A 21,003-nucleotide genomic window follows, 5' to 3' on the forward strand; every position below is an offset into this window, starting at 1 on the left:
ACGTGAATTGTCATACTTCTGTAAACTATCGTGTAAAGTTGTTTTGGTTCTTTTTGGTACATTTCTGCAGTGCTTTAATCATTTTTTGTTTTGGAATCTGGGTCCTCATGTTTAAACTGTGCGTAGATTTCATTCTTGACTCTTAACCTGCCATTGACAAAATGAAACGTCATCTATAACACAGCGCTTGACTGCCATCGATACTTTTTTAGTGTTTGTAATGTTATCTCTGCATTCAATATTCTGTATGTTCTGTACGTTTTCTGGGTGATGGCCATCAAAGTTTTGGGAAAATTATATTTTCACAAGCGACAAAATGTTTTTAAAGGGATAGTTCACCCAAAAATGAAAATTCTGTAATCAATTACTCACCCTCGTGTCATTTCATAAATTTATAAATTACTTTGTTCTGATGAACCCGTTAGTTTTTGTTCTGCAACATCATTGACCACCATAGTAGGAAAAGTTAAAAGAAAGTAAAAGGTGCTCCAGAACTGTTTGTTTTCCAAAATCCTTTAAAACATCACATTTTGTGTTCAACAGAACAAAACAAATATAAAATATATTTTTTTCTAATATGGTAGTAGTTGATGTCCCAGAACTGCCAACATTTATCAATATATAAGTATATATATATATATATATGTGTGTGTGTTCAACAGAATTTTTTGGGTGGACTATCCCTTTAAAAATACTCTGGCCGGTGTCTGTGGGGGTGTGCACAAATGTACACAAAATATATATTTTTAAATCATGCTATGTGAATGGAAAGTTGTGTGTGCACGTTTCAGTGCCTGTTTTGTACATGCGCACCATTTATACGGCAGGTCTTGTTTTTGGAAGCCCTTTAATGACCCAGTATTCAGGCACACAACATATCCCTAGGGTCATGCATTTTCACTCTGTCGTGTGCGCGTGTTTATCCGTGTTCACACACCACTTCAGGGTTGCACTAAAGGCTGAAGTGGCGCATTAAGACATCCACACCCCTGCACGTCTCCTAGTGGGAGAATCACTTTAAAAACCTGGTCTGGGAACGTACCATCTGTCTTGCGAAAGGGGGGAACCCTATGTTTGTTTTTGTGATGGACCCCTGCTGGTTTGTTTATAGCTTTGCTATTAGTGGAGACTAAATCCATTTTTATTTGTAATGTTTAAAAATCTTTCTCTGAGCAGTAGCCCAGACACATATACATGAGCTGTTGTCGGTTGTTGGCACGTTGTTAAGTTACAACAACCCTGGCCCCATTGTCTTCCATTCTATGAACACAAAACCATGGAGACACTACTCAAAATAACATGTTTTATTTATGCCAGGCAAACTTATCCCTTTAAATGCTTCTGTGTACCGTTTTGATATTCTTTTGCTTGGAAACTCAAGTGTTTATATGTTCTGTGTTTTGATACTCCTGGAAAATGTCTTCACCTTCACTGCGGAGTCATTCATAAGCAGAATGTGCAGGTGTTAGCTTTAAAACCAAATGATATGATGCATTTGCATGTTTTAATTTAATTGACAATTTTCTTTCTGATTCATTGAAAATCGGCTCGAGTGATTCATTCACATCACTAGTTCTGATTCTAAACATCTGATAGGAAACACCACACAAACCACTTTGCTTAAATGTTAACAGAGAACATGTAACAACACTTCTGTTGTTAGTTCTTACTGCTACTGAAAAGCTAGAGATTTACATTTAAAAAAAACATGACTAGTTTGTAGCGACAACATTAATGCAATGCTTGTTGTTTGTGTACGAAGCTCATCCAGTTTATTTCCTTATTTTCTGTGTGTAAATGCATCTTGTGACCATCTCATGAACGTCATTAATCTTTTCCTCTCTCTTGTGTCTTTCTGAAGAACTAAGCAGTAGAGCGAAAAGGTTATGTGTCGGAGAGCGACGGTTGCCTTACAGTGGTGCGGATTGGTGTTCAGGAGGAGAGAGTGATGACGATGACACAGGATTCTTCAGTACGTTTTGCTTTGTTTTTACAAAAAACTGAATTGGTTCTTAATTTGATCGTTAAGTATGAAAAACAGTGTTGTACGGTATTTCAAAGACAAAAGCACCTTAATATGACTAATTCCATTTGCAAACAATATTAAGAAAGTATTTTTGCTGCATGCTACGGTCAATAAAAAAGGATTGGAATGTATCGCAGGAAACGATAAGAATGGTAATACGCATCGTGTTGTAACCGGTGGTCTGTGATGATCTAATCTTTAATCTTTTATGTTCCCTTGCACAGATTGTAACTCCACAGATATCAAGCCAGATCCAGGCTCTCTTTCTGCCTCCACGCCGACCCACAATACAGTTGGAGGACAGAGTGCAGCGTCTGAACTGGGGAGTGGGCAGAAGCCTGGGTCAAAGGTTGTTTACGTCTTCACCACAGAGATGGCCAACAAGTAAATATTTCACTTTATTTATCAGCTGTACTTGTTATCATATCATATAAGACTTGTTAGGAAATGCTTTGTAATGTTATAAAACAGGAAAAAATGGGCTTTATTCATCCAGGAATAATTGGATGATGATAAGTGGTAATCGCATACGTACATTCCGAGCCAGAACAAATGCAAGGTTCTTAAAACAATGGCTAAAAAGAGCTTTTTATCCGTCAAATTACATGCACTAGGAACTTGTTCAGTATAAAACCAAAACATTTGTTTAGTTTAATGTCAACATGAATATGCACTGAAATGCAGATGTTTGGTTGTTTAACCATAGTGCCATGTTTTTGTCAGTCTACACAGGGAAAAACCTTTCTCTCTCCCCTCTCGCTCTCCTTTTCTGTTAGTGAGGCCCATTCTCTTCTTTTCTGGGCTAAGAAAAAGTGTAGAAGGGGTTATAGACGCAAGTATTTGAGCACTGACAGCAACATGTTTGCCTAAACTAGGGAGACCTTCAGATGGCAGACTGTGGGATGCCAAATAATAGTTACTGGCTGTGTCAGAAACTCTGTCAGACACGCTGTGGCCATAAGGAGAGTCTCCCACAGAGGTGCCATTTCTGCTCTTCCGTCACACTAGATGGAACTGAGTCTAGTGTCTAGTCTTTTAATTGCACTGTTGATAGGGTCATGTCACATTCCAAGTGGTGGGGGGGATAAATCAGTTTTAATACATGACAATGTTCTTCATCAATAGCAATTATGCAAAAACTTTAACGTTGTCTTTTTTCTATTTCAGGGCAGCAGATGCAGTCATAACAGGGCATGTAGACAACATCATTAATTATCACATGAATAATATCTCTAACGGCAAGGGTGGAAAGCCCCAGCCCTCCCTGGTAAGAAAAAAATTAATTGCTACATTTGGTGGGTGCACCTTAATGTCAATTTGTATAAAGGTAACCTATTTTTATTTTGTTTCAGAACAATCAGATTGGCTCCTTAAGAAGCGACACAAAACAGCAGGGAGTTTCGTCCCAGCAACAGCCCTCATCTCACTCCAGTGACCAGAACCACCAAGCAGCCTCTAAAGTAGCGCAGATAGGCCAGCAGCAACAACCTCAAGCGCAACCCACCCAACCTCAGCTGCCAAATCAGGGGGCCAAACCATCTAGCCTTCCTTCAGACAGCGCACCTTCAGGGGGTATGGACTCTAAGAGCCTCCCTAGCAGTAGCCCGCAAGATGGTGCTGGATCCCAGGATGGTAGCAATTCTGCTGGTACACCTGGTAGTCAGGCCTCTAACCAGCCTCCCAACGCAGGCCCTCAACAGAGCTTCCCATCCCTAGATCTGCCTAAGGGAGCAGATGCTAAGCTTACAGCTCAACACCACCAGCAGCTGGCTCATGAGATCATGTCTAGCATGGGGGACAACTCTGAGGGTCTTTCTCAAGAGCAACTAGAGCATCGTGAGCGCTCCTTACAGACTCTGCGTGATATACAGCGGATGCTCTTCCCAGATGACAAAGACATGGCTTCCATGGGTCAAGGAAACATGGGTGGACCTCCACCTACTGCTGCAATGATGGAAGGTATGCCCAAGAAACTAGAACAAGGGCCTCTTCAAGCCATGATGGCCCAGTCACAAAGTCTTGGGAAACCTGGGGGACCAGGAGGCCCACGTCCTGATGGCCCCCCCTTTGGTCCGCCAGGTCCTAGAGACATGCCCTTTTCCCCAGATGACCTTGGACCTCCTCCTCAGGGACCAGGACCTATGAACTCGCATCCAGGCCCTGGTGGAGAGCATGGAGACCACATGACACCAGAGCAGATAGCCTGGCTAAAACTGCAGCAGGAGTTCTATGAGGAGAAAAAGCGCAAACAGGAACACATGCAGCATAGACCAATGGGAGAAATGATGCTTCACCAGGGTGGACCTAGAGGGATGATGCGAGGCCCACCACCACCTTACCAGATGAATCCTGGAGAGGTGTGGGGCCCTGGTGGCCCTGAACCATTCCCTGACCAGATGAGCATGGGCCCAAGAGGCATGCATCCACACATGCAGAGGATGCCTGGATTCCCAGGAATGATGAACCCTGAAATGGAGGGAGGGCCAAATGCTATGCCCAGACCTGGAATTAACTGGCCTGACGACATGACCAAAATGGGTGATGGGAGGGGGTTTCCACCTGGCCAGGGCATGTTTGGAGGTCCAGGTGGACGGGTTGAAAGATTCCCCAATCCTCAGTCTGTACAGGAGGCTATGTTTCATCAAGGTATGGGTGATAAACAAGGCATGGGGCTTCCACCTGGCATGATGATTGAGATGAACCGAATGATGGGTAACCAAAGACCCATGGAGCCTGGAAACGGGGGTGGCATGATGTTTCCAAGAATGCCTGGTGATGGTCCCATGAGCCCCTCCTCGAGAATGGAGTTTGTAAAGGGACTTGGCCGTGATATGGGTGAATTTGGCATGGGACCCGGAAATCTCAATTTGAACATGGGGCCTAATCCTCAGATGATGCATCCTAAAATGAGAGATCCACAAATGAATCTTACTCCAGAGGAAATGATGAAGATGAGGCAAGGAGGTGGACCAATGCCAGATAATGTGGCACCTCCGCAAAGAATGATGCAAGGCCCACCATTCCCTGAGCAGCCTCACACAGGTGACCTCAACATGGGACCCAATAGACATTTTCCTGGCATGGGTCCTCAAGGTCCTGGTAATCAAAGGGGCCCTAGAGGTGAGCCCCCCTTTGGCCCTGACCAAAGAGGAGGTAATGTTGGGGGGAATGGTCGTCTCAGTCACATGCCTCCTTTACCACCCAATCAGGGTCACAGCATCTCAGGGCCTCCACCTGGCCAGAGAAATATAGGCCGTAAACCCTCTGACCTAAGTGTCCAGTCTGGCCCCGCTAACTCGCCGAATGTCAACCCGCTAAAGTCGCCAACACTGCGACAGGTCCAGTCACCCATGCTTGGCTCACCATCAGGTAACCTCAAGTCTCCCCAGACACCATCCCAGCTGGCTGGCATGCTTAGTGGGCCATCAGCTGCAGCAGTTGCAGCAGCTGCAGCCATTAAATCTCCTCCCATGATGGGGTCAGCAGGGGCATCACCTGTCCATATGAAGTCTCCTTCGCTCCCTGCTCCCTCCCCAGGCTGGACGTCATCGCCCAAGCCACCCATGCAAAGCCCAGGAATTCCTCAGAACAAGCCTCCCCTTAGTATGACATCACCAAATATGATGGGTGGTGTAGATCAAGGTAAAACAAAATACAATCTGTATTTTTTTGTTCAAATAGATGTGGATACAGTCGTTGTTTTGGTGTCTTAAATCTATAAGCTATTGCCTGTTGCTTTTTATTTGATTAGAATTATTCCTGCAATTTTGTATTGTTCGTGCAGCCCATAAGCTGTCAATGGGCATTGGTAAATGCTGGTCTTCCCTCCTATCCACCTTGCTTATGTCTTCTTTCTTGTACTTCCCCTCCCAGGTGGTAATCCTACTTCAGCTCCTCCATCCAGTAATTTGTCCAATCAGCCAGGTTCAATCAACGTTCCAGGAAGTCTTCCATCCAGTAGTCCCTACAACATGCCCCCAGAGCCAACGCTATCCCAAAATCCACTTTCTATCATGATGTCCCGCATGTCCAAGTTTGCCATGCCAAGTTCTACACCCCTCTACCATGATGCAATCAAAACTGTGGCCAGCTCAGACGACGACTCGCCGCCTGCTCGATCTCCGAACCTGCCATCTATGAACAACAACATGTCTGGTAAGAGACAGCGTACATAGGAATAAACAAAATGTAATTTTCCAGATTCCATTGCTGTAAATCACAATATTTTGTATTATCCATTTGCAGGAATGGTTGCAAACCATCACCAAGGACATCCTCGAATGATGACGCCCAACTCTTCTGGCCCCATGAATTCCCTCAGCCCGATGGGAATGAACACTATGGGCTCCCAGCCACTTTCACATGGTATGCCAAACCAGATGCCCTCGCCTAACCCCATGGGCCCAAATATGCCTCCTCATGGTGGACCTATGGGTCCAGGCATGATGCCTCACGGTATGATGATGAACCCTGTCTCCCAAGATCCTGTCATGGGGAACAACCAGATGATGTCACATGGACGCATGGGTCTTCCTCATCGTGGGCAGGGCTTCCCCCCAGGGCAGTCGCCGCCACAGCAGGTCCCCTTCCCTCACAACGGTCCTGGGCCCCAGAGCGGCTTTCCTCACGGTTTAGGTTTCCAGGGAGAAGGAGGCCCACTTGGCAGGATGGGTGGTATGCCTCACGGGCCTGGTGGAGATCCGGTTATGTGTAAACCTAACACTCCAGGGGGCCAGGAGTTTAATAGCATGCCCGGTGTGTTTAATGATTCAGATCTACACGAGGTGATGCGACCAGGTGCATCAGGTATCCCCGAGTTTGATCTTTCTCGAATTATTCCTTCTGAGAAGCCCAGCCAGACTTTGTCCTACTTCCCTCGCAGTGGGGATGCCCCCGGTGGAAAGCCACCCCACCCGTCCGGCCCACCTGGTTTTCCTCAAATGCAGGGGCTAATGGGTGAGGGCAGCCCAAGGATGGGCCACCCCATGCAGGGAATGGGGGGTCCTCCAGGCCCTGGACACATGGGACCACAGGACATGCCTATGGGTAATCCAGGCCATAACCTCATGAGGCCCCCTGGTTTCATGAGTCAGGGTATGATGGTGCCACAGCACAGGATGTTGTCTCCTGGGCAGCAGCAAGGAATGATGGTAGGCCCTGGAATGATGCAGGGAAAGGAAAGGCCAATGTACAACCACCCTGGCCCTGTGGGCTCTCCCAATATGATGATGTCATTACAAGGGATGAGTGGGCCTCAGCAGACTATGATGATGCCTTCTCAGATGAGGCCTCGAGGAATGGCAGCTGATATGGGCATGGGATTTAATCCTGGCCCTGGAAACCCTGGGAATATAATGTTTTGAGCCTCCACTATAGTTACGAACAATCAAAACTGTGTAACCTGTGAAATAAAAACACCTTCATAAAGAAATACAACAAGAAGCGTATAGAGAGATATGTGGAAACCTGGACATTTTCAGTGCACATACACACCCTGACAACTGGGTACAACATGGTTTATAGCTTACACAGTGACAGACAGCTGTCACATTCTCATGGATGTGTTCACATGGAATTCTTTCCAGTGGTTAATGTCATTTAACAGGTGGAAGTGTGAGAGAGGCCAAGTGTGCTTACCTCCGCATTGGACTTGGAATAGGCTTTTTGGAAACTTGGGAATGTATATGGAATTTGTAGTTATGTCAAGGATATTCGCTTGATACTGTGGATACGTCGCCACATATAAAGCCCACAGCAAACCAAGTATGAAACTCTAGAAGTGTTGCTGTACTTTTATACATGGGTGGAAACTGAGAAAGACTGTTGAAAAAACGCACTAAAAGAACAAACGGAAAAGTCAAGGAACATTTTGTCACAAGGTGCACCGTCTTGGCTATATGTTTACATCTCATTTCATCACTTCCCTCCAGACAGGAAATGCTCTTTGTATGTGTGTACTGTACTTGTGTTGTTAAAGGGATTCTACCAGTGGTTTCTATAGTTTTTTCATCTTCATTTGTAAAGGGGGGATCGAGGTGGTCGTCCGTGGCCAATGCGTGACACAACACCGCCGCAAAATACTGTGTACTGTGGGGCGTACAGAATATTTTAAATTTAATTTTCTTTGCTACTCCAGTGTATGATAAAACCAAACTAAGACCTCATACAGATCATAGTATTATTAAAAAAGCACAAACAAGAATTAACTGTAAAGAATAAAGTGTTTTTCTTTTCTCCTTTTTTATTGTAGAGGAAAACACTTTGACAGTCAGTAGGAGCAGTAATCAGATGTATGCAGTGTGGTCTCCCGTTCCCATTTGAAAAACTTCTCTAAGCTGGTCTGGGTGACTGTGAGGGGTGGGGACATTTTAGTTCCCTGTAACCAGCACTCAATTCTGCAGTGATGTTCGGGCTACAGTCTGCGTGTCTGTGTCTGACGAGGACTGCAGTCAGGCATTCGCTGTTCACCATCACTGCGGAATACGTTGAAAATATTTTTTTTAATTGCGTGGCTGTGTAGAGCTATACAGTGCAGCGCTGACAACATCTGAGCTACTGGAGGGTGGGCTTTTTTCTTTTTTTTTGTAGAAAAGATATGACTATTAAAACAGAAAAAAGCTAGTAGGTTGTCATCTTGTCCCTGCCCCTCCTGTGTTGATGATCGTCACGTGTAACTCCATTGAATTTGGTACTGAACCACTTCCTAAGGCTGGGCTGTGGTGTTGGACGACAAATAAAGTATATTGTTTGGTATAAACTGTTTCAATGCTTGTGTTTGTCCTGTGGGTTTAATGGTGTTGGTATGCCCCCTGCTGGCAGTTTAGCTTTATGCTTTGTCACCTTTCTAGGGAAGGTAAACATTTTTGCTTTACTGCTGCATAGAGCAACAAGTTAACAAATTAACTTTTTGCAGTTTATGGTTTCTTTTATTAACATGAATATTTATATTTAATGGTATTGGGCTGTAGTGCATTTATTTTAGAATTGGTGGGTAGTACATGCATTAAAATATTAAATAATTGAAAGCAACAAGGGGCAGTGCGGCTTGCTATAACATTTTTGATTGACAGAAGTTAATTTTTTCACAGTTGTGTGGTCTGTTTATAGACTATTTCAGCAGCGGCAACAACATTTATGTTATGTGGCCCAAACATGACTTCCGGTAGACCGCCACAAAGAATCAATAATTAAGTAGCTCAAATTTAATTTGAAACAATAGACAATAAAATATTAGTACAAATGTATATGAATGTAGGTTATATCAAATCAATTTCAATATTAAAATCTAAGAGACCGGATGTTAACCAGGCATGGGTGTCCGATAAAACCTAGGCCTTATCTAAATTCTAAGGCCCTGTCCCAAACGGCGCACTCCGGTCTTGTGGACCTCCTCTTGGTGACATCCGGAAGTGCAGACATTGAGCAGTGTTTGTAATGCAACTGCTTATGTTTATGTATTTATGTCCATAATGTGTTCCTATTATTCACATGTTGTTACTTAACATCTCTGTATTTTACAGAAGCTGTGTTCTGCTTTACAGAGCCCAGAGACTTTTAAATATAACTACAACGAACCATCAGTGGCTTGTTACCTTAAGAGAACGTATCAAAAGTTTTTATACTTAAATAGTTGGCTTGATAAATAATAAGAAATAATGTGGAAAAAGAAAAGTTATATCAAAACATACCGAAAAATTATCTGTCATGTTTATCAATGTCTGACATCTACGAAACTCCTCCCATCCGTTCTCTGATTGGTCGTTCGCAAGGATTCCTGGGTAGGTAACTTCAGCGGAGCATGCTTCGCCAAACACCGCATCTACTGCCCTTTCTAAGATGTTTAGCAGAAGTTTTCCAGATCATTACAAGACGTCTCCGAGACGTATTGCACATTAGCAAAGAAAGCTATGTATTGCAGATTGTGTAAGCTGGAATGTTATGCATTCTATACTATGCTATAAAAGGGAATAGTGGCGTAGGCTTGTTGATCATATTTATTTGCATATTTTATGACTATACCTAATTCGTTTTGGAAGCAGCACAGTCCTGTTCAAACCCGACTAATTTCCCAAGATCCTTTAAACTAAATATGCCGTGGGATGTACTGTATAGGCCAGACTGATAGTGAGGAGACCTCTTGTTCTGCAGGGCTGTTAACTTAAAATCGTTCAGCAGATCCAAGAGCCTTGCTCGCGTGTTTAGTTCCTACTTATCAAAGAGCACAAATTGTAAATCGTTTCAGTGTCGAGATGACAACACATGACATGATGTGAAGAGATTGCGGTCACTGTTCTGCTGGTGCAGTCCTTGCTTGACTTAAACCAGCACGTGTTGGAGTGGAGAGACATTGCGCCATCTAGTTGTGGTGTCGATGACGTTATATCTGTCTATGGATATCTGTAGATGTTTTTTTGCAATAACTTAAGGAAAACGCTTTCCTCGTTTACTTACTCTGCTAAATTAGCAGAAAATAGACATAATAAAGATATTATACATTTAAAATGAAACAACTAGTCTACTTTCTAAAGGCGTTGGGTGTTATAATAACATTAACATCAAGGCAAAAATGACATCATGCAGTCACTTTGGTTTCACAGGTCTGTGTAAGCCATTTTATTGCAGTATGTGTACACTACAAATCAATGCGTCATTTTTGATGTTGAAGATGGTTTAACATTTTGCCATCTCCCATTTTTTTCTGTTGTTCTCACCTTTTTGGCACAGGGCATATCAAGTGCACAAATATGATGGATATGAAGTTAGAGTAATCGTATCAAAGGGATAGTTCACCCCCCTCCCTTATGTGATTCAAAACTTTTTAATTTTCTCGACGGAACACCAAAGAAGATATTTCGTTTTGTGTCCATGTAATGGAAGTCAATGGGGACTGTGATGCAAGAATCTATATTTTTTGTCAGCTATACAAATTCTGACCTTGAAGGCACGTTGCAAAAGAAACGCATTGAAATAACTTTTAACATCCCGTTTAATCTGTATTATAAATGAATGCAAATTTGAATACTTTGAATACATTATGTTAAATATAAGATTCCCCTTATCTGTTGACATAAAGGTCCAGTATATGAAATTTATCGACATCCAGCGGTGATTTTGTAAATTGCAACTAATGCCGCAATCCTCCCCCACCATTTTGAAAGCACTACGGTGGCTGACACAGAACTAAGATGTCGTCAAGTTTTTCGCTTCTTTGCAGAATGAGATAAAGTATTTACGAAACATGCTCTCTAGAGCAGTTTGTACATTTAGGGCTACTTTAGAGACAATGTTGAAAATTCTGTGTAAGGGAAACCGCGGTTTATATAGATAGAAATATTTTATTCTAATGAAATAAAAACACAACGCTTCCTTACGTAAGGTCTTTGTTATACACCTCTTAAGACGTAGTTATGCACATTATATTGCATTTCTGTCCACCAAAAAATGAGTGAAGTAAAGTGAAGCTGTGTTCAAAATGAATGATGATCTTTTGGTCAGACCTCTGTCATGTTTTAAATGGTTCTGTTAGATCAAGTGCAACATCTCTAGACTCTTGCCAAGTCAACGCAACATCCCAATACCCTATACTGCAAGGTCATCCGGTCTCATGCGGCTGCTGGCTCCGCTGCTCTTGCTAAACCGTCTCCTGTCCTCAACAAGTTCGCTGCTTAGCAACGAAGGAGAGGCGTACGAGTCGGGTGTGTCTGTGGGTGCTTGGGAAAAGCTCATCTTAAAGAAATCCACCCCCAGGTAGTCCCGACCGTGGTTGCGTTCGGTTGCCAAATTCACCGAATTCTGCTGGTGTGCCAGTCGGTCGTGAAAGGGTGGGCAGCTCGGGTGCATCATAGAGTGACTGGGTGTCTGTGCCGTGGGCGACGAGGGCGGTAACGTCGCCAGGCACTGGTTGAAATCAGGAGGTGGAGTGCAAGCACGAATCGGCGTGCAAGGATTCGGCGAGGCCGCTGCTGCAGAGGATGGAGTGTTTGGACGTTGCTTTGCAGCTTTGTATCTGTGCACACACTTCTTACAATGCTTCCATGCCAAGTGATATAATTCCACAACACTAAGAAAAAGGGACACTGCCGCCACAGCTAACATGAACACGATAAACACGTTCTTCTCCGTAGGTCGTGAGATGTAGCAGTTCACCGGATGCGGGCACGGAGAGGCCCTACACACGTAGAGCGTGTTGAGGAAGATCCCGTAGATCAGGTACTGGGTCACAATGAAGATCACCTCCATCACGCTACGGAGGAGAATGCTCAGTACGTACGTTTGTAGCAGAGCACCTTTCAATCGCACTTTTCCCCCTCCGCCCTCATCCTCCTCACAATCCTTTTCCTCTTCTGGGTACTTTTTTCGATCTCTCTGGCCTCCTTCCTCTTCCCGCTCTTTCCTTCTCTTCTCCTCTCTCCGGACCCTGTGCATGGCGTGTCCCACGTAGATGAGAGAGGGCGTGGAAACAAACACTATCTGAAGTACCCAGTACCGTATGTGCGCTATGGGGAAGGCTTGGTCGTAGCAAACGTTCTCGCAGCCGGGCTGCTCGGTGTCGCAGGTGAAGTCTTCCTGTTCGTCGCCCCAGGAAGACTCCGCCGCCGTGCCCAAAACCAGGATCCTGAAGATGAAGAGGATGGTGAGCCACACCTTTCCCACCGAGGTGGAGTGTTCTTGGACTTCTTCTAGAAAGTTTCCTAGCAAACTCCAGTCAGCCATGACTAATCCAGAGGTCCTGAGAAAAAGTGTAAAGAGAACAAAAAACTATTTAGCACAATGTCACTAACTTGTTTACTTTTTAGTGAGTATTAATTATTCAGTGTTGTTACATTCATAGTGTTTTATTAAATGGTAAGCTGTATTTGAATACAGTACGAACTTATCTCCAATGTTGCAAATATTATTATTATTATTAGAGTCAACAGCTGCTATTATATACTGTATACAGTTTTCTAAGGCTGTTTTAAACTGACATAAAGTCAAATAGGCTGTTTTGTCTGCGTGCCGATTTTAGTCTTCGGTATAAACGTTTCCCACACTGTCAAATGCTTGGAGTCTGGGAAAGAGACGAAGGAATTTAAAGAACCTGCTGCTTAAAATAAACGCAAAAGAAGCAAACGTTTAGTAGCATTTATCTTCCTGTCTTTTACATGAGCATTTACGCATTTGGCAGGCGCTTGAATCCAAAGCTACTAACATTGCATTAAATTCAAATATTGTATTCAAAGCAGTTAAAATAAGGTTTATTAAAGTAAGCTTTGATTAAGGACAACATGCGTAGTATTTAAAAATAACATCGTAATTCATGATGAAATCTTTATCAGAATAGAATTTAGGCCCTTTAGGGTGGGACAAATTGTTACGTGTATAATTTCCTCGTCGTACTCTTGTTGTTGCCCACTATAACATTATTTACTTTATTATTTTGATTATGGCCTTCCTCTCTCTCTCTCTCTCTCTCTCTCTCTCTCTCTCTCTCTCTCTCATCAGAGTCTCTGTTCTCCAGGGGATTCATGGGAAGGGAGATGCAAGAAAAGTCTCAGCGCTTTATCACGTGAACTCTGGTGAGTCTGTATGTTTAGTGGTGGTCATTTCTCTGGGGAAAGCATGGAAAAACAATCAATTATATAAATTTAGCTGCACTCTGAGTAAACAGAACCAATTCAAGGTTGAACCTAGATGCCTGGTATTATTTTAAGAATATGATTGTGTGCAGAGATATTCCAGCCTTTATTAACAGCCTCTCGATAGACCACATGACTTAATACAATAGCTCGACTCACAAGTTTGTACATGTTATTTTGATTGTGAGTAAAAACACCTTCTTTTGTCATAAATCCGTACTAACCACTGCTCAACACATTCAAAACCTTGTTTTGCATGCTGACAAGACAATATATAGTGTTCGCTTTTTTCCACCGTAGCCTATACACACTTATGATTAACTCTTGAGTAACAATGAGTGTTCCTTTTATTTGGTCCAAGCCCCGTATATGTATATTTGGCGTTAGATGTGGGAAGGACAGATTGAATGTGGTTGATCACATGCCCCCTGGAGTCTCCATGTGAGTGTGTCTCACTCCCTTCCCCTTTGAGGAAACAATCTCAAACAATATAATTTCCCTCTTACAAGGTACTTGAAAGGAAACTGACAGAGTTCAAGACACGGGGACAAAAAGGTTCACAACAGCACCTATGGAACACTAACAAATACCAGTTGTGTTTTAACACCATGTAAACCACGTGTACTTGGGGTTCTGGGAAAGAAGTCTCAAGAGTTGTGAATCATTAGAGCTTATATCAGAGCTACTCATAAGTCCAATACTTAATACAGATATTGCATCGTTTACTCACTTTAATGTCGTTCTAAACCTGCACAATTCCTTTTTGGCAGAACATAACAGAAGTATGTTTAAAATGTTGGTTACCAACAATTTAACATTAACCCCCATTGACTTACATTGTTAAAATAAAATACTTTTTGTCATAAGATTATTTACTCAATGCGAATGTATGTGAATGTTTCTCTGGGCTATTTTTGTGAGAGTGAAACTTTCAGGAGAAAGGGGGCGAGACCTACTCCCTTCTCTACTTGTTTACCCGAGGAAAGGAGAACAATGTAGGAGTCTTTTCATGACAGGGTCATCTGGTGATACGGCCTGCTAAATAACAGTCATCAAGAAGAGAGCCATGATCTTCCGGTCTCTGTTTGTCCTGTCTGCGTCTAAATCAGAACTGTGGCAGACAGCAGACTAAGGAAAGGCTGATAAGTGTCCCAAATGTAGATAATAGTGGAATTTGGTGTCATTGTTATTTAGTTCGAGTTAAATCCAGATGAATGTCATACGGTTCCTGATTTTTTTAAATCATTTCGTAAAATATGAACAATTCTGTCATCATTTATTGGATCCTTATGTGGTGATTTTTCAAAAAGCATCACTGAAGTATATGAAAGTGATTCAAATGATTGTGTTATAGCAAAGTCCGTTTAGGGAAGTCTTGCCACTCAGCGGCCATATTTGCAAAGCGGCTCCGGGCAGTTATTACCTAATTCAAACAAGACGTTATTGAGGATGCTGATATTTCTACAATTTTTGGCTAAAATCCCAATTAAACGACATATTCAAAAGCAAAATGTGCTTATGCGCAAGCTAGGGCGGCCATATTGAGCGTTGCGTGCCTTCCCATTCATTTCAATGGCAGCGACGCATCTTGATAATATTAATACCTTTGGTTATAGTGCTAGATTCCAAGTGATCTCAAGTCATACATTGGCTTTTTTAAGGAACAGACTGAAGTGATTATGCAGCAAAACACAGCAAAAATGGCTGTACATTACTACTGCTTTCATGAAAGTTCAAATCGAGTGAAAACAACTTATTTTTTTACTCAAAGCTGTGACTTTGAATGACAATAGGAAATGTCGGTCAAATGGACCACTTCAATGATCGGCCTACTGTTATGGTCTTTGTTTTGTAATTTTGGATCTTTTGTGTCCAATGGCAGACAAAAACCATAAAGATTGGAATTTTCTTATTTGGGTGAAACTAATCCTTTGAACTGCCAGAGAGAGTGCGAGAGAGAGAGAGAGCGAGAGAATGAGAAGTTTATAGTCCGAGACCTCCGTCAGATGATGAGCCGGGTGTGCCAAGTGTTTCCATCAGAATGGGTGTGTGTGCGATATCAGCGCTCTCAGCTGTTTAATGGAGCCGAGGGCAGTACTTAAATAACTTTACATCTGGAATCTCAGAATAGCAAACAGCGCAGTCAGGCTAAGCCTTACAAATTGAGTCGTGTCATTGGATCCTTGGACAAATCTGTTAGCGGGTCCCGTTATGTATGTGTGTGTGTTTAAAGGCATAGCTCGCCCAGGAATAAAAGTACTGCCTTCATTAATTCCACCTCATGTCATTCAGAACCTATATATTATATTTTTTTCTGTGGAACACAAAATAAGTTATTTTTAGAAATGTGTTTTGTGGGCATACAGTGGGAGTCAATGAGGGCGATGTTGTTTGGTTACAACCGTTCTTTCAAATATTTACTTTTGTGTTCTTCAGAGGGAAGAAAGTCATACAGGTTTGGAATGACATGAAGGTGAGTAAGTGGTGAAAGAATTTACATTTTAAAGACCTTAATGTTCAGTCATGGGGCCACCAGCGATCTTTGCAGAGGAAGTGATTAATGCCCATAAAGTTGTTTAATGTTAGATCATTGTGCATTAACTAATTTTAACTATTAATTGTAAGGATGTAGTAAATGCAAAACATAAAAATGAGTAATATGAATATATGCTGTAGAATATAGTTAATTTATGTTAAGTAAGGTATTTACCCACAGATAACGTGTTATAAAGTGTCCCCATATTCTTCATTTAGATTACTGTAAGAATGCCATATTCATCAACCTGTTTCCCATAAGATTCAACAATGCGAGTTTGTTTATCCAGCATAGTTCATACACAATAAGAATGGTGTATGAAATAAGCACATAAAGACTTTTGTTCGAAGCCAGCCATTCGCATGTTTCCTCTTATTGTGACTGTTTGAGTTGGTTTCTTACTCTAAACGTAGACTTGGAGGTGTACGCGACCAACTGGCAAACACTACAACCTTGATGTTGCCAACGAATAAAGGGTGCTGAAAAAACACTAAAGAAGATATTTTGAAGAATGTAGGAAAGCAAGGTGCTCAAAAATGAATTCGAATTTTTCTTCTAGATTAGGATACCAAGAAGAATCACATGTATGTAAAACGACCCATTGTTTTAACTCCATCAGTTTACCTTTAACGGAAGCTCACCAACAGGTGTCACGTCAAGATCCGTCAGGTGTGTTTGTTTTCCTGCAGACCGATGGACAATTTGGCTTTTTGGAGACGTTGATTGACAGGATCTTCCACAGCCTTTGTCTTTACCAGAGATAAGAAACTAGAGATTTGGGGTAACTTGCAAGAACTGCTTTCTGGGCTGCCAGTCACAAAGCCTCGTAGACCACAGAGCTTTAGAGGATGATGCTTGGCTTTGATATAACGTTTGTTATTGCCTGAGGTGGAGTAGTTTCTCAAGCAGAGATCTGTCTCTAATCAAAGTGTCCTAATGATCCTGATCGTGTACGTATAGAGCCAGACTGAGGTTTTCTCACAGGTAGGCAGGTATGTTGACACTTCGGCAGGATATCAAGGTAAATGTACATTCCTCTTCTTCTGACAGGAAAGAGTCGTGGCAACAAGGCCGTATGATAGACAGATTTTGTCTTGGTCTTGTCTGTCTCTTATAATCCACCGGCTGATGCACAATGGACTCTTTATTTCGACGAAGGAAGAACCGCGAGCTCTCTTTCAACGATAAACGATTCAAGGATGGATGGATAAATGACACGCTGTGGTTTCTCATCAAAGAAATGGTAAATTAATGTATGTCAGATGGTGTTTGCAGGCGAACACCCCCTTGATGCCACACAAAACGAATCTATCACATAAAAGTAAACGAATCAATCATCTTCTTCCGGAAAGGTCCGGGTCTTCTACAGAACAGGGACGGGGACGTCTCCAATGCTGATGATCAGAAACAGCCGCTGGCAGGTCAAGCTCGGTCACGGACGAGAGGGAAGCGTTCTCACATGTGAAAGGCATGGAAAGAAATACCAGCAGAAGTGCTTGTGCCTCCCTCGTCCTATGCTCCTCTGCCCTCCTTTTTCCCCTCCCATTGCTCCATAACCTCCTTCTCTCTGCTTACAATGCCTCCCTGCCACTTTATTTTAGCCGGAGGAATATTTCATTATCAGGAAGGAAAGTGAGATTGTATTGAGAAACAATGGGAATTTGACTGGGGCTTGCGCTCTACTGGTGATTATTTTGAGTTAGTAACAGGCCTGCTCTCCAACAACCTGTTGAAAGCACAGATGGAATGAACGATTTAGCCGTGTTAACTAAGAACATATTAAACTGGGCTGACAGAAATGGCTTTGTAAACCACATTTATAGACAAAATGTCAAATGCTCTCTCATTTGTAAGTCACTTAAAAGACATAAAAGCATCTTGCATAAAAGGAAAATGAAGAAATGTAAGTATTGTAAATGTAGGCCTAGTTAGAATAAAAATTACCTCAGAGGCTGCTCAGAAGACACTGTTTTCGACCAGAAGGTAGACTATTTTTTTGTTTTGACACTTTGGAATGCTGAAAAGTGTTTGCTTAAGCAAAGTTCTGTCAATATTTATTTAGGCCTACCTTTCTATTGTTCAAAACCTGTATATGACTTGTCTTGATAAATGTGTCTGTGGTGTGTGTCCACACAATGGAAGTCAATGGGGTCCAATGTTGTTTGGTTACCAATGTCTTCAAAATATCTTCTTTTGTGTTCTGCAGAAGGAACCAGCCCTATGCGATTTATAGTCATACAAATTTAAGTGTGTAGTAGTGTTTCTTCACAAAGTGACAATGCCAACTACTTGCCTGGCATGCAGAATACAGCATTTACTTCTTTTTGGATTAGTTTTGACATTGCCATTGACATTCTCATAACTCATTATGCAGATATGACTTGAGCTAGGTTTTATCAAAAAGTCAGGATTCACTTTCCAGACAATCCATTTATAAAACATCTCTGTTTGGGGAAACATTAGGATTCTGTAAAAAAGGGGGTCCTTTGAAGCCTTACATTATGTAAAAAATTTCTTTTATAATAAGCCTTCATGAGCCCTGAAAACAAGCCTGATAATTCAATAGTCAATGTGAAAATTGCCTTCAGGCTGTATATGAGGGTTAAACACATCCATTACAATGTCGTATTAAAACATGTCTCATTGCCTTCCACATAACCCTTCAAAAACAAAAACAACATTCTCTTATAATGGTGATGTTCTGAAATGCAAGCACATGACACGTTATTGAACATTAAACGTCCTTAGAGATTGGAAATGGGACATTTGAGAGATGCACCATGTGACCAGATTGGCTCCGGTTTGGGTTTTTATGTCTTTCTTTCAACTGTGTTTCTTTTATACACTATGTGCGTTTTTGATACGGGAAACAAAATCCATTTATGTCAATTATAATGCTTTCTTGGTAACTCCGTTTTATGTCCATAGCACAGATGTGCTATACTAAAGAATGTCTTGTCTTTGCAAGCGCTAATAATACAAACCGATGTTGCTCTTGTTACCTCGCCATGTCTCTGGGTACACTATCCACTTATAGTAACGTGTGACTTTGACACTTTGAATTGTCATCAACGTCCTGGTCAGCGATGCCACTATCTCCTCAGCATGTGATAAAATGCCTTTCTCCTCATTTAGCCTTGCTGTTAGGGATGGTGTTAAGAGGATCGTCCATTTGCATGACCCGCACCACCTCTAAGAGCGAAACAAGACCTGCAAAGGGCAGACCCAAGAATAAATGATTTTGTGAATTAATATCAATTTCTCGAACATCAAAAGGTCACAAGTACAAAGAGACAGGAAGTTTGGGTGAGACGTTAACAATGATTGGATACTTAGTGGCATGTGGTTTTGAGGGAGGGGCATTTTCTTTCTAGAAATGTAGCGTAGTGCAGAACGAGTCATCGATGTTTTTGTTTCATTGTCCCACAACAGAGAAACTGTAGCTTTATCAATTTATTTTACAGAATATTAACGTATTTTTGAATTGCAGTTAAAAGATGTCACATTACAGGAATAGACTTCAAATTTACAAACACTAACCAAAACACTAACAAACATTAAAGATGTCATTTTACTATACAAAAATGTTAAAAACGTTTTTTCTGGTCCCGAAGCTCCAACAATATTACTGTTGCTATACAGTGTAAACTTTCAATGTTTGTGTTCAGCAGTAACCAATTTAGGCATTCAACTATTTTCCCAGAAACCATTGTGAGACCCTTTGTGCAGATATTGACCTGCCCTGACCCCTCACATTTTATCCATCTATACCACGTTAATCCACCTGATGTTCATGACGCGGTTTTCTTTTTCTATTGCTTTTCTAATTTTGTCCGTCTTATTGACCTTCATTGTGTTCCTAATAGCTGTGCGGATTATTACACAAAAAAGCCTCTCCAAACATACGCAAACACCAAACTAAACACTCACAATGTTCAAAGTGACATCGCTGTCTTCTAAAAATGAATACGAATAGAATAACCTTCTCTTGCTTCCCTTGTCTTTTATTCTCATGAAACAAAGGAGAAAATATCGAGACCTTTCCACTCAGCAGATATCTTTTTAGAAATACCTATTCGTGTCTTTGTCACCACAATGCTCGGGTTTATACCATAGACCTTTACAGCTTTAAGAGTGTGAGGGCAAAGATTCGAGTAATGGAGGTGAAATCTAGTTTCGCAGAAACTGGGCTTTGTTGGCAGCAAAATATAACATAAATATTAAAGTTCCAGTGTATGAAATGTAGCGGCATCTAGCAGTGAGGTTACGAATTGCAAACAATGACTCACCCCACCTCTCGAAGCACTACGGTGGCTACATGAGAAAAACATATTTATTATACGCGCTCTGTAGAGCAGTTTGTCCGTTTAGGGCTACTGTAGAAACAACATGGTGAATTCCATGCAAGGGGACTCGCGGTGTATGTAGATAGAAATAGCTAATTCTGAATTAATAATAACATAACGCTTCATTGTGTAAGGTCTTTATACACCTCTGAAGACATAGCTGTGCATAATATATTAGATTTTTGTCAATAGATCCTCCCAAAAATGACATACTGGACCTTTAAGCAACTATTACCATATAACCAACCATCCTCTGTAATGAAATAATGCTCGAATTGACCACTAATATCCTTTTTCGAGCCATTTTTGCACTTACTGCTAACAAGTGTCTAACCATGTCTCACACCCCTCTAAATATAACTAAATATATAAAAACCCAGTTTGTCTCCAACTGTCCACAGTGCAAGATTACAGACACATGTCCACATTATTAGAACTCAAACTGCAATAAAAGTGTTTGAAAACGCTGTGCTTGTT

At 41.8% G+C, this 21,003-nt stretch overlaps 2 protein-coding genes across 2 annotated transcripts in view; one reads left to right on the forward strand and one right to left on the reverse strand.

Moving 5' to 3' along the window:
* Positions 1 to 8,781, forward strand: part of bcl9 (BCL9 transcription coactivator) — a 34,068-nt gene extending 25,287 nt beyond the window's left edge. Inside the window, exons 6-11 of the mRNA XM_079462435.1 lie at positions 1,862 to 1,972; positions 2,251 to 2,410; positions 3,194 to 3,293; positions 3,379 to 5,668; positions 5,900 to 6,181; positions 6,272 to 8,781. Of these exons, the coding sequence (XP_079318561.1) occupies positions 1,862 to 1,972; positions 2,251 to 2,410; positions 3,194 to 3,293; positions 3,379 to 5,668; positions 5,900 to 6,181; positions 6,272 to 7,389 (4,061 nt within the window). The 3' untranslated portion in view covers positions 7,390 to 8,781. The remainder of the gene's footprint in view (positions 1 to 1,861; positions 1,973 to 2,250; positions 2,411 to 3,193; positions 3,294 to 3,378; positions 5,669 to 5,899; positions 6,182 to 6,271) is intronic.
* Positions 8,782 to 10,612: 1,831 nt separating this feature from the next.
* gja5b (gap junction protein, alpha 5b) lies at positions 10,613 to 17,662 on the reverse strand. The gene is made up of 2 exons (XM_079463090.1): positions 16,805 to 17,662; positions 10,613 to 12,755 (listed from the first exon to the last, which is right to left on the reverse strand). The coding sequence occupies exon 2, from the start codon at positions 12,737 to 12,739 to the stop codon at positions 11,606 to 11,608; it is 1,134 nt and encodes a 377-aa protein (XP_079319216.1). The 5' UTR covers positions 12,740 to 12,755; positions 16,805 to 17,662; the 3' UTR covers positions 10,613 to 11,605.
* Between the last annotated feature and the right edge of the window lie 3,341 nt (positions 17,663 to 21,003).

The sequence above is a fragment of the Barbatula barbatula genome (genome assembly GCF_947034865.1).
Source record: "Barbatula barbatula genome assembly, chromosome: 8".
Classification (NCBI taxonomy): Eukaryota; Metazoa; Chordata; class Actinopteri; order Cypriniformes; family Nemacheilidae; genus Barbatula; species Barbatula barbatula.